This window comes from Populus alba, chromosome 13 (assembly GCF_005239225.2).
Source record: "Populus alba chromosome 13, ASM523922v2, whole genome shotgun sequence".
Classification (NCBI taxonomy): Eukaryota; Viridiplantae; Streptophyta; class Magnoliopsida; order Malpighiales; family Salicaceae; genus Populus; species Populus alba.
The window spans coordinates 10482685-10498933 of record NC_133296.1 but is presented as its reverse complement, the minus strand read 5'-3'; the positions used below and the strand labels follow the sequence as shown (position 1 = coordinate 10498933).

Here is a 16249-nt window from a genome sequence, read left to right as displayed (position 1 = left end):
TAGATATGAGTTTCATACTGAAAAATACGGGCATGAAAGAAAAACATACAATAACGGTGTTTGTATTAAGGGATCGACTTGTAGTGAGTTTGAAGTTAACTACTATGGAAAATTAGAAGAGGTTGTCGAATTTCAATATCATAACGAGCAGAATAGAGTATTTTTATTCAAATGCTATTGGTATGACACAACTAATAGAGGAATCAGAATAGATCCTCACTATGGTCTCGTTGAAATCAACTCAAAAGCTAGACTCCGCAACGTAGACGATGTCTTTATTTTCGCAAAGCAATGCCACCAAGTTTATTACACATACACCACTTCCTTTAGAAATGACCAATTAAGAGTTGATTGGTTATCTATTTTAAAAACAAAACTTAGGGTTCATGTCGAGGTTGTTCAAGATGAGAACGAATACACAAGTGTGATAGATGAAGTCTTTCAAGTTAGTGAGTTGGTTGAACTATATCAAGTTATTCCTTTGATTGACTTGGAAGAAAATTTGAATTTTTGTGTTTTCAATGATAGTCTTGTTGATGTTGATGCAGAGTAGTTAAATGTTCTTTTGAGTTCTAGTCGATTAGCAAATGTCGATGAAGATGATGATAACCACATTACAGAGTGCGATGGAGCTGATAATAATTCAATTGAGGACGAAGATGAAAATTCTAACTAAATATGATCAAAAAATGAAAGTGTAAAGCCTTTTTTTATAATGTAATATTATGGATGATATTTTCGAACATGAAATATTTATTTTATAATTGTTTACTGTTGTTATTGTGTTGTGTAGTAAGTATGCAATTTAAGCGTTTGTGTAGGAGGATAAATAGGCAATACCAAAAAAAATGTAAAAGTATGACATAAATACCGACATCCATACTGGCAGAATCGTTTGTCGATATTTTACCAAGAGTTGCGAAATATTGACTACATTTTCCATAATCATAGACAGTCATACCGACATCCTGAGGTCATCGATATTTTATCAAGAGTCGCAAAATATTTACTGCTCATGCCACAATCATCGATGTTGTTTCCGACGAACAGACCATCGGTATATCATCATAAAGCTTTGCCAAAGTATTACACTGGCTTCCAAGTCAAATAAGATGAGATTTCAATTGAAAGAATCCAACGGAGAAAAGCTTGGTGAATCAAAATATCATTTAGGTTCTCCACTGACAGAGATGAGCCTTTGCTTAGACTATCAGAAGATGAAGTTGAGAAGGAAAAGGATAATATCAGTGTAGAAGTAGCAATAAAATTTTGGTAGTCATGGAGTTTGATGAAGATAGAAGAATTTAGAGAATTGAGCTAATTGATAAACCTCAGGATTGTATATTTCACGGTGTACTGAATAATACAATTGTTAGCCTATATATACACAGTTTTACAAGTTTGAATTTAGAAACAAACTAAGATTGCGTCTTGGCATTTACACTGCATTTACTTTGAAGATTTGTTTGCCGTTACAAGCTTGATATTAGGCTTGAGTGATGGTTGCACAATCCTGTGCAGGAGGCAAGGAATTATTTGCTGAATCTGTGGGGATTTCCTTTATACGCTCCCGCAAGATGGATGAGCCATCAGCTAAGCCAATCTTGAGTAGTAACGAATGCAGATGCTGGGAAGACAAAGGCTTGGTTAGAAAATCTGCCAGTTGGTCATGAGTGTTGACATGTTGAACATTGAGAATCTTTTTCTGAACTATGTCACGGACAAAATGGAGGTCTATCTGAATATGTTTCATCCTGGAATGCTGAACTGGATTGAAGCTAAGGTGTGTAGCTCCCAGGTTATCACACAACAGTCTAGGTGGAGAGGAGATAGGGAAGCAAAGTTCTTTGAACAGGGACAACAACCAGACTGTTTCAGACGTAGCAGTGGCAAGGGAACGATACTCAGCTTCAGTTGAGGACCTGGCGACAGTACGTTGTTTCTTAGAGCTCCACGAGATGGGATTGAGCCCAAGGAATGTAATATAAGCTGAAGTGGAGGTGCGATCATCGTAATTTCCAGCCCAGTCAGCATCAGAAAAAGTTGTAACATCAAAAGAAGACTGACGATTTATGTGAATGCCAAGGAAGATGGTTTTCTTCAAATAACGGAGCAAGCGTTTAGCAACAGACCAGTGAGTAGCGATGGGTTGATGCATGAATTGTGACAACTTATTAACGGCGAAGCAAATGTCAGGACGAGTAAGGGACAAGTATTGTAATCCACCGATGATGCTTCGAAACTCAGTATTGTTACAGGGAGCTGTGCCATCAACAAGCTTGAGCTGGACTGATGTGGACATAGGAGAAGAGACATCCTTGGCACCCTGCATATTAGTTTTGAGGAGGAGGTCCCGTATGTACTGATGTTGTGACAAGAATAGCCCATTGTTGGTAGGGATAACATCCAGCCCCAAAAAATAATGGTGTGCCCAGATCTTTCAATGAGAATTGGATGCCAAGTTGATGAATCACGTGAGTCAGAAAAGATGGAGTGTTACCAGTGATGACTAGATCATCCACGTAGACCAGCAGATAACAAAGAACAAGTGCACTGTCATAGATAAATAGAGAAGGATCAGCTTTGGAGTTGTGGAATCCCAGTTGCAGGATGGCCTTGTGCAGAGCAGAATACCAGGCACGAGGGGCCTGTTTGAGGCCATAAATGGCCTTGTGTAACCGACAGACATGGTGTGGAGTGGTGGGATCTTGGAACCCTGGTGGCTGTGACATATAAACTGTTTCATGCAGGTTCCCATGCAAAAAGGCGTTGTTTACATCTAGCTGCCGCAATGACCAACCACGCATGACCGCCACAGTGAGAATTGTTCTGATGGTAGCAGGTTTCACAACAGGGCTGAACGTTTCACTGTAGTCCAAGCCAGGCCGCTGAAGAAATCCTTTTGCAACTAATCGGGCTTTGAACCGAGCTATTGAGCCATTAGGATTTCGTTTGACCCGTAAAACCCATTTGCACCCAACGGGTTGGCAGTCAGGAGGAGGCGGTACCAACTCCCATGTACCATGCCTCATGAGAGTTGTGAGTTCCTCAGACATAGCTAGTCTCCAGTGAGGCTCGCGGAGAGCCTGTCCCACACAGGTTGGCTCTGCAGTATTTGGGAGAGGATGTTTGGTGGAGATGTTAAGTTGTTTGGGTTTGTAAATGTGATTCATGGAGCGGGTTACCATGGAGTGAGACCGGTTTGGTGCAGGATTAGAGGAATGGGAAGGTGAGGTGGGAGGAGCTGCACAAAGAACTGATGAGGGTGGGGAACAAGGATTCGGTATTGGAGATGAGACAGGTTGAAAAATGCAAGGAGCAGAACATGCTGGAGGAGAAGATGAAGATGTGAGTTCATGTGAAGTAATAGACAAAGTGGGGGATTCATTACCTGAGTGAGCAGTGAGAGGTGGTATCCTTACCGAAGTCACTGGTGGGGGCGTAGGAGGAGATGAGGAGTGTCCAGGAGCAGAGGGAGAACTTATCGGGCTACGGGTGGAAGGTGTGCTGGATGGGAAACCATTTTCATTTTCATGAAAGATGACATGGCGTGATTGGTAGAGGCGGTTGGTTAGGGGATCAAGACAGTGGTATGCATTTTGTGTTAGGGAGTAGCCTACAAAAATACAAGGGATGGATTTTGGTTGCAACTTGTTTGTGTTATATGGCCGGAGAAGAGGAAAACAAAGACATCCAATTTTTTTTAGCTTTTTATAATTTGGAGTCTGTGTAAATAAAATCTCAAACGGGGATTTATGTTGAAGAAGAGGTGTGGGTTGACGGTTAATAAGGTAGGCAGCGGTGGAAAAAGCATAGGGCCAAAACTGTAGTGGAAGGGAAGCATCATATAGCAAAGTGAGACCGGTTTCAACTAAGTGGCGATGACGACGCTCAGAAACACCATTTTGTTGCGGTGTATGAGGAGCGGTGGTGTAATGACTGATTCCATTTGTTGTAAAATAGTGTTTTAAGGCAACAAATTCACCACCATTATCAGAGTAGACAGATTTAATTTTTAATTGAAACCGGTTTTCAACAAGATTTTTGAATTGGGGAAATATGATGCGGACACTTGATTTTGTTTCCATAGGATAAAACCAAATGTACTTCGTGAAGTGATCAACAAAGATTAGATAGTAACGAGCCCCAGTGATTCCAATTGTACTTGAGGGACCCCACACATCAGTATAGATTAAATCAAGAGGAACATGACTCAAGAGACTGTTTTGACGAAATGGTTGACGGTGAGCTTTATTAATAGAACATGATGCATAAAGAGGACTATTTTTTTTATTTATTGTTGGAAGGGAAAAAGAGTTGATAAGGTGAGTAACCAATTTTGGAGATGGATGTCCAAGACGTTTGTGCCATCCATCAATAGTGACTCTTTCATGCACGTTAGCAACAATGGTAGGAGAAGACCGCACCATTGACTTCAGAAGGATGTAAACACCATTCTCACACGCTCCTCGGAACAGAGCCGCTCCCGTGATTTTGACGAGTAAATTGATGAGCAGATATGAGATTTTTTTGTATATTAGGAACACAAAGGGTGTCATTTAAATGGAAATTACGGTTGGGGGATTGGAAATGTAAGGAGCCAATGTGAGAAACAGGCAAACCTGAACCATCACCAATGATAACTTCGTCAGTTCCATCGTATTCGGAATGAATAGATAGATTAGCAAGATCACCAGTAATATTGTGAGACGCGGCTGAGTCTATCAGCCATTTTGAATCCTGTGCTGGTGAGGTGGAAGTGCAGTTTGCTGTTGGTGTGTTGTACTGGAACCGACTGCAGTGTTTTGCAGTATGAACCATGCGGTCACACAGTTGGCACTTGGGAGAAAAACGACGTGGTCCATAATTTTTGTTGGTGTCTCTCGGATTGACAGGCTGGCGATAGTGAGCTGGAGGTTTGTTTCTTTGGCCATATGATCTGTCAAAAAAGTGGGACTTTGGGGCAGATTTGAAAGACTGATTGTCTTGACTATAAAAAGCCCGTCTGTGCGTGTAGTTGGCATAGGCAATCAGTGGATGGGAGGAGGCTTCAAGGCGGCGAAGATATGCATCATGACTTACAAGAAGATCATGAAGTTCCTCAAAGGTGAGTGGTCGTTCTCTAGCGCGAATAGGACCTGCAATTTCACGAAAATCAGTTCCCAGACCATTTAGGATATAGAGCGTTAGATCATCTTCAGAGATTGGGTGATCTATGAGGGAGATTTCATCTGCCAACGATTTTACAGAGTGAAGATAAGTTTGAATTGGCTGATTGCCCTTCTTTATCATTGTGAGTTCTTCCTTAAGCTGCATAGCTCTGGTTCTGGACTTGCTCGCATACAGAGTATGTAATTTATGCCATGCATCCTTTGATGTCTTGGCCATGGAGATGAGAGGAGTGATAACAGTAGATGTTGATGCCAAAATGGCACTGAGGATAAGCTTATCTTGCCTTATCCAGTGAGTCCGCTGGACAACACAGATTGATGTGCTGGTGAGTATGGGGCAAATTTTTTCTCCAGTGACATAGTCAAGGAGGTCATACCCGATGAGTAAGGCTTCAAATTGGGCGCGCCATTGAAGAAATGTAGAGGGAGTAAGTTTATCATTTATCTGGGAAGTGATGTTGAGAGCAATCAGGGGTGTTTCAATTGGAGAGGATGGAGTTGAGATTGGATTTTGATTTTGAGGGATCAAATTCTCGTTGGAGGTTTCACGCTCTGATACCATGATGAAGATAGAAGAATTTAGAGAATTGAGCTAATTGATAAACCTCAGGATTGTATATTTCACGGTGTACTGAATAATACAATTGTTAGCCTATATATACACAGGTTTACAGGTTTGAATTTAGAAACAAACTAAGATTGCGTCTTGGCATTTACACTGCATTTACTTTGAAGATTTGTTTGCCATTACAAGCTTGATATTAGGCTTGAGTGATGGTTGCACAATCCTGTGCAGGAGGCAAGGAATTATTTGCTGAATCTGTGGGGATTTCCTTTATAGAGTTTATGGAAGTTTCATAGTTAAGAAATGAGAGTATGTTTGGGTTATATTTTTATGCATTTTTGCGACTTCAGGGAAAAATACATGGGGATACACAAGCATGATACACAAAAGCCAAAATATATTTTGGTTATTAAACGCTTATGAGTCCTAAACCAACAATTTTTTTTTAAATCATCTTACATTCTATGTTTCTTCCCCAGTGGCACTTGAGAAAATATTTTGAACTATTTTGAAATAAAGTTGAACAAAAAAATATTTTAATTAAAATAAAAATAAATAAATGTTAGCATCCATGTTTCATCAAATTAGAAAAACAAACACAATACAATATGATGGATGAATTAAAAATTTTCTTTGAATAATTGAACTTTGTTGGACCTAGACCCAATCTAATCCAACCTAATCTCACAATTAGTTGGGACGAGGCTCAGTACTCCACACTCGGCTAGGTAATACGCCAAGTTTTATGTTGGACATATTGGATCTAGGATCAATTAAGTTCTCCTTCTTTCTTTCTTTCTTTGTTTTTTTTTTCTATCTTTCTCCCTTTTTTTTAATGTCTTTTAATTATTACAAGTTACAATTCTATTACAACTCTATGTGGAGAAATAATAGAGGAATAGGGTTGCCACTCAAAGAAGCTGAAAGATTTTTTCTAGATAATAAATAGATTTTTTCAGGTTTTTTTTACTATAAAATATTGTGTTTTAGCGACAAAAAAAAAAGATTCTCTAAACACAATATAAAAGAAAAAATATCCTACTCTGTCTCTCTCTCTACTTGTTGTTTTTATAGATAATATCCATCTAAAAACCTTAAATTGATTTTAACTTTCAAAGTTCTTTGTTTTTGCTAATAACACTCAGATTGAGTGAAGTTTTTTTCAAGCTTATCACTATCCCCCTCTTTTATTTCATTAAAACTCTCCCTTTTATTTATTTATTTATTTATTTTTACTTTGCATTAATAATTTATTTAAATTTTAATTAATACCCTCCCTTTTATTATTTTAAAGTCTTTAGTTAATGTTTTCTAAATAATATTGAATTTCTTAATTGTTATTTTTAATTCTACAACCATTAAAAAGTATTATTGCAGTTATCTTTAAATATTTTCATTGCTATTTTATGTAAATAAACCGTAATTGTATGATGTGTTTATAAGAATAAAAATTATTTTTTTAGTAAAATAATAACAAAACATCAAAATTAAAAAATAAAAATCGAGGATAAGCATTTGCATATGCATTTTATTTGTAGCTTTTAAGAGAGAAAATAACTGTTATTTTAATATTTAATTATTATGAACAACTCTTTCTTGGTATATTTTTTAAAATTTATATATTTAACCTTTTAGACCACCCTTTTGGAGAGCTTTAATGTATTTAATAGGGGTGATTATTTTTTGTTGGGTTTGGTTTTTATAAAAAAAAAATAACCAAACCGTTTTTTTTTTAAATAACCGAAATTGAACCAAAACCAGTTCAAACCGACCGATTGTGATTCAGTTCAGTTATTTTAGAAAAAAACCAGTTCAAACTGGTTTGGCTTGGTTTTTTCAGTTTGGCTCGGATTTTTTCCAGTGTGGCTCTTTTTTTTTTTTTTTTCAGTTTTGGTTTGAGTTTTTTGATTTCAGACTTATAAAACTAAAACTGAACCAATTATTTCTTTAAAATTCCAATCAATTTAATCAGTTTTTTTCACGGTTATACATATTCTTCGTCAAGACACAAGATGTTTTCGACAAAAGAGATTCTTCGCATTATCACTTTCATAAATACTAAAACTAGTGCACGAGACAACACTACTCAGAAGCATTCTGAAGGACACAAATCCTTGTGAAAAACATATACTATTATTCTGACTGGAGGAAAATACATAGATCACTACTTCGTACTAACATACACAGAAACACAGACATATATGCTTAGAGTGTTGGTGGGAGAAACCACTGGTGGTGGCTTTGGAACACTTAGAGGGGATAAAGCACACGGTTTTATTTCAAAATAACAAGCTTACAAAATACAAACAAAACACTCTTAATACACACCCTCTCTTTCTCTTTTTTCTTTTCCACACATAATAACATAAACTTAACTGCTTATTTATACACAAATTGAAAGTAAGAAAATTCAAACTTCAAATGGTGTTTGGGTGGTTGATAATTGGTGGCTGTAGGTTGTGAGTGGTTGATAGTTGGTGGCTGCAAGTGGTAGTTGGTGGTTGATTGAGTTTACCATAACAAATTCCCCCTTTAAACTCAATCAAGGGATGTCATACCAAGCATGAACTTCAATTTGATAAATATTTCTCCCTTCAATGGCTTTGTAAAGATATTTGCAACTTGATCATTTGTTTTGCAGGATATCAGTTCAACTTCTTTGTTCTTCATATGCTCTCGGATAAAATGATGACGTGTATCGATGTGTTTACTTTTTTCATGATACACTGGATTTTTGGCTAATGCAATCACTGATCGATTATCAATATAAATCTTTGTAGGACTTTCTTGAGGAAATCCCAAAAATTTCAGCATATTCCTTAACCATATTAAATGGCATATAACTGAGTTGGCAGCAACATACTTAGCTTCACAGCTTGCTAACATTACTATCGATTGCTTCTTGGATAACCATATGAAAGATGTATCTCCCATGAAAAAGATAAATCTAGTTGTGCTTTTCCTTTCATCCAGATCTTTACCCCAATCCCTATCTGAGTAGCCAACAAGATTGAAGTTTTTACTTGAGGTATAAAACATACATTTATTTATTGTTCATTTGATATAGCGAAGAATTCTCTTGGCTGCATTTAAGTGAGATTGGTTTGTTGTCTCCATATATCTATTGATAAGTCCAACTCCGGTCTGGTACATGTCAAGTACCTTAAGCTTCCTACTAAGCTTTTGAAAAGTTGGATTAACATTTCCAACTTTACTTTTCCTCAATTCTACTCCATTCTCAACTGGAGTTGATACCAGATTGCATCTTTCTATCTTGAACCTTTCAAGAATATCTTTGGCGTAACCACTTTGGGATACAAAAATCCCTTCTTCTTTCTGCGTTACTTCTAAGCCAAGAAAATGTGCCATTAGACCAATGTCGGTCATCTCAAACTCCTATACCATTTTTTTCTTGAAGTTTTTAAACGTGGTAGGATTGTTGCTGGTGAATATCAAGTCATCAACATATAGGCATGCAAATAATATGCTGCCATCTGCTTCTTTCTTCACATATATTGCGTGTTCATATGGATATTTTTCAAATCCACGCGGAGCTTGCTTCAAACCACAGAGGGCTCTCTTCAACTTGTAAACTTTGCCTTCATTTTTAGCTTTAATGTATCCAAGTGGTTGTTCAACATAGATCTCTTCTTCTAGGAAGCCATTCAGAAATGTTGACTTCACATCGAGTTGATAGATCTTCCATTTATGTTGTGCAACTAGTGAGATCATCAGTCTAATTATCTCTAGCCGGGTTACTGGAGCAAATACTTCTCCATAGTTAATGCCTTCTCTCTGTTTGTAGTCTTTTGCCACTAATCTTGCTTTGTATCTTTATACTTTGCCTTTTGCATTCTTCTTCGTCTTATAGACCCATTTGACACCAATTGCTTTCTTATTTTCTAGTATATTAGTCAACTTCCAGGTGTCATTCTTTTCAATGGCATGTATTTCTTCATCCATTGCTTCTATCCACTTCTTTTCTGTGATAGCTTCATTAAAGCTAAGTAGGTCACTATCTGCGAAGAAACAAAATAGAGTTATATCTTCCATGACTTGAGTGGCATCATACAACTCTTCTAGATACAGGGTTTAGGGTGTTGATGGTGGTGTTGATGATGATGATTCTGGTGTGTTTCTCCTGTTGAATACAGGGAATCTGTGTACCGAACTTTGTGGTTCATCTGCTGGTAACATTAGACCTTCTGTAAGTACTGTTGGTACTTCCACTTCGTCTTCAAGGATCAAATTAAAACTGATCCATTTTACTTCTTTTTTATCATCATTCCACTGCCAAGATTTATCTTCTTCAAAGATAACATCTCTACTCATTATTACTTTTTTGTGATGGGATTGTACAACTTGTATCCCATCCTTTTATCACCATATCTGACAAAGATGCATTTCTCGCTTTTATCATTGAGTTTGGTCCTTTTTGCATCTGGAATCTTTGCATATGCCACACAACCAAAGACTCAAAAGGTGAGTAACACTTGGTTTATGACCACTCCATGCTTCTTTTGGAGTGACAGCTTGCAAACTTCTGGTTGGGCAGCGATTCAGTAAATACATTGCACATGATACAGCTTCAACCCAGTATTGTTTGGGCAACTTTTTTGCTTTGAGTAGACTTCTTGCCATATCAAGAATCATTTGATTCTTTCTCTCAGCTACACCATTCAGCTATGGTGTATAAGCTGGTGTTGTCTGATGTCTGATGCCCTGTTGTGTACAAAAGGCTTCAAAGTCATTTATTGTATATTCTCCACCTTGATCAGATCTCACGATTCTGATCTTATAACCACTTTGTTTCTCAATAATTGCTTCAAAATATTTAAAACAATTGAATACTTCTGACTTCCTCTTCAAAAAGTATACTCATGTCTTTCTGCTAAAATCATCAATGAAAGTAAGGAAGTACCTATTTTGTCCAGTTGACATGGGCTTTATGGGAGATACATCTGTGTCCACTAACTCCATGGCTTATTTGCTTTCTAGTTGACTTCTTTGGCAAAACTGGATCTGTGATGTTTGCTGAGGACACAACTCTCACAGACTTCATCTGGATGATCAATGTGGGGCATACCTTTGACCATCTTCTTGCTTGCTAGCATCTTCAGACTTATGAAATTCAGATGTCCAAGCCTTAGGCGCTAGAGCCACTCTTCATTGTTGGTGATGGCACTCAAACACTTTGCGGCATCATATTGGATGTTTAAAGGAAACATCCTATTCTTAGACATCTTCATATAGGTAATTAATCTCCCATTGTAGTCTTTGACTATCAGATGACAATTCTTCATGTAAAGAGTATAACCTTTCTCCATAAGTTGACTTATACTCAACATATTGTGCTTTATGGCTAGAACATAGTAAACATCTGCGATGTAGCTATGATCGCTATTCTTCAACTTGATTGGGATGTTGCCTTTACCTTTTACTGGAACTTTTGAGGTATCTCCAAATGTGACTAGACCTTATATGGTCTCATCTAGATCACCAAATAGATCCCGTTGGCCACACATTTGATTGTTGGCTCTAGAATCTAGATACCAAATATTCTCATAATTCTCACCTAGTCCTTGTTGGACTAATAATGCAGCTAGTCCTCTGATGATGGCATCCTCCTCTACATAGTTGGCTTGTTCGCGTACCTCTAATAGAGCATTCCTTCGACATTCAGTGCTATAGTGCCCAAATTGATTGCAACTATAAAACTTGATATTTCTCTTGTCACAGTTATTGTAACCGCCTCCTCTTCCTTTAGGAGTAAATGCTTGTTGTCCCCGACCTCCTCTGGTTGTGTTTCTACCTCCTCTTCCTTTGAATCCTGTATTCCAAGATCCTCTTCCTTGAAATTGTTGAAATCATTCTCGTCTTTGTTGACTCCTTCCTTTTGAAGTTTATGTGGAAGCTGTGATCTCAAATGTGGCTTCATCAAGACCTTGATATATGATGGTCTTTGCTTTGTTGTCTTTCTTTCTATTGGCTCTCAGGACTTGTTTTTGTGCCTCTTGTAATGAATCTTCTGCTTCTTTGGACTCTGGTTCATCATAACCATATTAATCCACAATCTCTATACACTCTTGTGAGCTAAGAAATGCCTTCAATTTGATACACCAATTATCATAGTTGTCTTTGGTTAGCTTCGGGATGAGTGTTTGTGCATTTTCTATAATCATTTTGCTTTTTGAATGACTATATCACCTACTAGGAGTTGAATTTAGCAAAACAGACACCATAGATCAATCTGGAATGCTCAAAACAGTAGGTATTCGGTATTACTTTGTTGAAAATAGGGCAGAAATGGGTTGAATTGGTTAGGAAACCGATTCTGGACGTTGGGCGGTTCGCTAGGGTTGAACCGGGAATATTCTCTGGAATATTCTTAAGCGCGGCTGGTGGCACAACTTACAGCTCGGCTAGGCAGCAGCTTGGTGCGGCTCAAATATGTCGTGCGTGTGGCTCAGTTGTCTTCTTCCTCTAGTCGCATCGGCTGCGCGTGGGCTACAGTACCAAACTTTTAGGCGGTGTGTATGAGCTACCTTCTTCTCCAGTGATGCTTATTTTTGCACCAGTGAGTTCGTATGGATGAACCCTACACTGTGTAATGATCAAAATGTGTTTTTGACAACTTTGAAAATTCAGGTATATCCCAAAAACTCTTCTGTTTTTTGACGAACAAGGCTCTAATACTAAATGTTGGTGTGAGAAACCACTGGTGGTGACTTTGGAACACTCAGAGGGAATAAAACACATGGTTTTATTTTAAAACCACAAGCTTACAAAATACAAACAAAACACTCTTAATACACACCCTCTCTTTCTCTCTAGAGTTTCTCTCTTTTCTTTCTCACACATAATAACATAAACTTAACTACTTATTTATACACAAATTGAAAATAAGAAAATTCAAACTTCAAGTGGTGTTTGGGTGGTTGATAGTTGATGGCTGCAGATGGTAGTTGGTGGATGATTGAGTTTATCACAACATAGAGAACACAATAACAATAATTAAGACTATTATATGCTTACAGTGGATTAGACAAGTTCAGAATCATTTTCCTGATGCAAAATCATTTCAACTACTTGGCTCATTGTTGGTCTCGCATCTCTGTCTTCAGCTACACATTTTAGAGCCACCTCAAACAGGATTTCCATCCTACCCTTGTCATATTTTCCTTCCAATTTGGGGTCTATGATCATTTCTATCCAAGAGCTCATTTCAGGAGCTTGCTTCATCTTTTCTCTCACCCATGTAACCAGCCTCCTGTTCTCTATCTCCTCTGCTGGACACTTTCCACTGATCATCTCCAGCAATACCATGCCATAGCTATAAACATCCACTTTGGAGGTGATGGGCAGATTGAAAACCCACTCCGGAGCCATGTAACCTCTAGTTCCTCTTATCTTTGAGAAGCCTTCGATAACTTGGCTACCTCTTTTTAGTGGCCGAGATAATCCAAAATCTGACACCTTTGGCTGGTAGTTGCTGTCGAGAAGTATGTTCTGAGGCTTTACATCACAATGTAAAACCCACTCTAGGCATTCTTCATGTAAATAAGCAAGGCCTTTAGCAGTCCCTACTGCGATGTCAAACCTCTTTTCCCAACCAAGTGAATTGGAAGAGAGTTGTTCTGCCAAGGATCCATGCTCCATGTACTTGTATACCAAAAGCCTGTGCTTTCCTTCTGCACAATATCCCCACATCTCTGTCAAGTTCATGTGATTAAGTTTCCCAATTGTGCTAACTTCTGCCTGGAACTCTGCTTCTCCTTGGTAAGCATCATTCAGTCGCTTAACGGCTGCTATTCTATGATCAGATAACATTCCCTTGTAAACAACTCCTCCAGAACCTCTTCCAATCTCTTTGCTAAATCCTTGAGTCGCCTTTTTTAGCTCTGAAAGGGTGAATTTTCTGAAGCCAGTGGTAATTCTGTGGTAATTTTGGGTACCTTCGCTAGAGTTCCGGTGAGTTCTTATAAGAAAACACCACACTATGAAAATGACACCGAGCTCAACCGATCCAACTACCATCGCAAATCGAACGACAAACTTTAGTGATGCATTTTCTTGGTGTTTTGTGTATGTTCTGTTCAGCTGCTTGACAACTGTGCTGGAGCAATCTAACCCAGTTTCTTGAATAGGCAAGGTTTTCGGCACCTTCAGATACATGTCTCCTTCGAAATTTGGTGAATGATGCCCATTCAGCAGCTGTGTCTTGGGGTAACAATAAGGAATGTTACTGGGATGGTCGTGCTTGATGAACTTGAACTGGAATCCTTTGCAGTCACATATCTGCAAGCACAAGTTTTCACACATTCCAAAGGTGCAATTGGGGAAGAAGCCATAGTCGTAGCCAAAAAACTCAACATTAGACAGCTTAAGGAAACGTATCTCATTTCTGGTACAAGTGAGATTGAATTCTTGTACACAACCCAATGACCAGTCCGTACGATCCCTGATCTTGAATCCTGGAAGGCATGAACATTTCCTACCAAAGTGAGGAACGTAGCTACAAATACTGTTAGGTCCACAGGTCCCGTGAATCCTGCAAGGTTGAGACATGGCTTGCCATGAAACAGTCCACTTGTCCATCCTGTATTTTCGACTGTATAGCCGAATATTACCATCGAAATCTAGTTTCAATATTCTCTGGAATCTTTCTCCATAATCAGCAGACATAAAAGTAAAATTGTCAGATGAGCTAAAGTAACCCAATGAATCTAGAAAAGCAATTCGGCTGCTGTTATAAGTTGACCTCGAAGCTTCCCAGCTCAGAAGCTCCGGATCCGGCCAATATACGCTGATTTCAGGACCTCCGTACAGAAGACGGAGAACGTTATCGTCATCAAAATAAAGCTTATAGAATCTTGAAGAAAAGTTTCCTTGGCTTCTAGATGAAACAAGCTGCATATCCTTGGTGAGTAGTTGCTGAGGAAGTAGAGTATCTGTCGGAGAATCGAAGCTTTGCCAAAGCACACCACCTTCCGAGTTTTGTAGTATAAGATTACCATTTTCATGGAGGTATAGAAACACAGGGGATTCTGAAACAGTGTTTGTGGACCAAACAGTGAGACGGCCAGCATCGGTAATGATGGCATTACCCGATTTACGTAGAGAAAGCTCTGACTTTCTTCCGTTAACTGGTTGGTCACGGTTTGCCATCCAAACAATGGTGCGGTTGCCTTCACTATATGGCTCACAAAACCATATAGCAAAGCAGTAAGCATTATCTCCGACAGGGAAAAACCCCGCCGAGAAATCGCCATTCGGCGAAGTCAAAACATCGTCTGCATGTTCCACTGATAAAGATGAGGATCCGCTTAATCTGTCAATTGTCGAAGATGAAAATGAAGAGAAGAAAATCAAAGGCAGAAAAGGCAAGATAATTGATATAGCCATGAGTTTTGAGAAAATTGATAGAGCTTCCTCTGCACACCGGAATATGTCTTTATAAATGTGTGGTGACGATTCATGCAAACAGATTCAAAGGAAGATCAATTCAAAGGAATTTCAATTTTGGCTGGTTGGAAGGACTATAGACCTGAAGAAGCCTTTGAAGGGGAAAGTACCGAACGTAAAAGAGATGTTCGGTCATTAATCTTTATAAATCATATTTCCTAACCATAAAGGAAACCAAGAATAATCTCAAGGAATTGGTCTGGTTAATTAAACATTATGTAAAACCCTAAATAACACAATATTTTTTTTCTTAAAACATTCCAACCAATATAATATTTTATTGAGACTTCATTTTTTATTACCAAAACTTTATAAAACAAGAAAATAATAAATAAAAATCCATCAAAAATAAAATTACTTTAAAATTTATTAAACTATTAAAACACACACACACAAATATATATATATATATATATATATATATATATATATATCTTGGGTTTTGACTCCTCTCGAGAAAATGATTCATAATGTTTTTATTATTTCTTGACGCAAATTTTATTAGAAATATAAAAAAATTAATTCATAATTTTTTTATAAATGCAGATAAAATAATTTCTATTCAAATTACATATAATTTTATATACAATATTTTAAAATTAAAAGATTCATAAATTGTATTGTTTTAATCCTAATATTGTCAGAGTAAAAGTTAGTGTAACACTAAATGGGATTTAAAAAACAAACAATCCTAATTTATTCATCAAAAACATAAATAAATCTTATTTTGAAATAGAACAAGCTGTATATATGTTTTCCTCTCTTGTGTGTTGTAAGCTAATCTTGATCGTTTAATAAAAAGACATTTTATTTTTTCCCAACTTATTATCAATGCTTAATTATTTTTATTGATTGAAATTGAATTAAACAACCTTATATCCTACGCCTACTTTAGTCTATAGAAATTTATCTTGCCTTTTATTTTTAAGTGCATGACATTGCTCTTAAATGTCTCCTGTTTAATATATATATATATATATATATATATATATATATATATATATATATATTCATATTAGTTGTTGTGATTATTGCCTGTAATGAATTT

The 16249-nt window shown here is 37.4% G+C and overlaps 1 protein-coding gene across 1 annotated transcript; it reads right to left on the bottom strand.

Moving 5' to 3' along the window:
- Window positions 1-11213: 11213 nt before the first annotated feature.
- LOC118034437 (putative receptor protein kinase ZmPK1) lies at window positions 11214-15288 on the bottom strand. Its single transcript, XM_035039727.2, has 4 exons — window positions 12784-15288; window positions 12253-12339; window positions 11486-11650; window positions 11214-11390 (listed from the first exon to the last, which is right to left on the bottom strand). The coding sequence occupies exons 1-4, from the start codon at window positions 15139-15141 to the stop codon at window positions 11214-11216; spliced, it is 2787 nt and encodes a 928-aa protein (XP_034895618.2). The 5' UTR covers window positions 15142-15288.
- Window positions 15289-16249: the final 961 nt, after the last annotated feature.

What these genes read in the sequence shown, in the direction of transcription:
- LOC118034437 (XM_035039727.2), bottom strand. Translation starts at nt 15,141, where the DNA reads ATGGCTATATCAATTATCTTGCCTTTTCTGCCTTTGATTTTCTTCTCT. An exon ending in AGGAAAATGATTCTGAACTT is followed by an intron (nt 12,340 to 12,783) that starts GTCTAATCCACT and finishes ATCATTACACAG; the next exon opens with TGTAGGGTTCATCCATACGA. An exon ending in ACACACCGCCTAAAAGTTTG is followed by an intron (nt 11,651 to 12,252) that starts GTACTGTAGCCC and finishes TTGAGATCACAG; the next exon opens with CTTCCACATAAACTTCAAAA.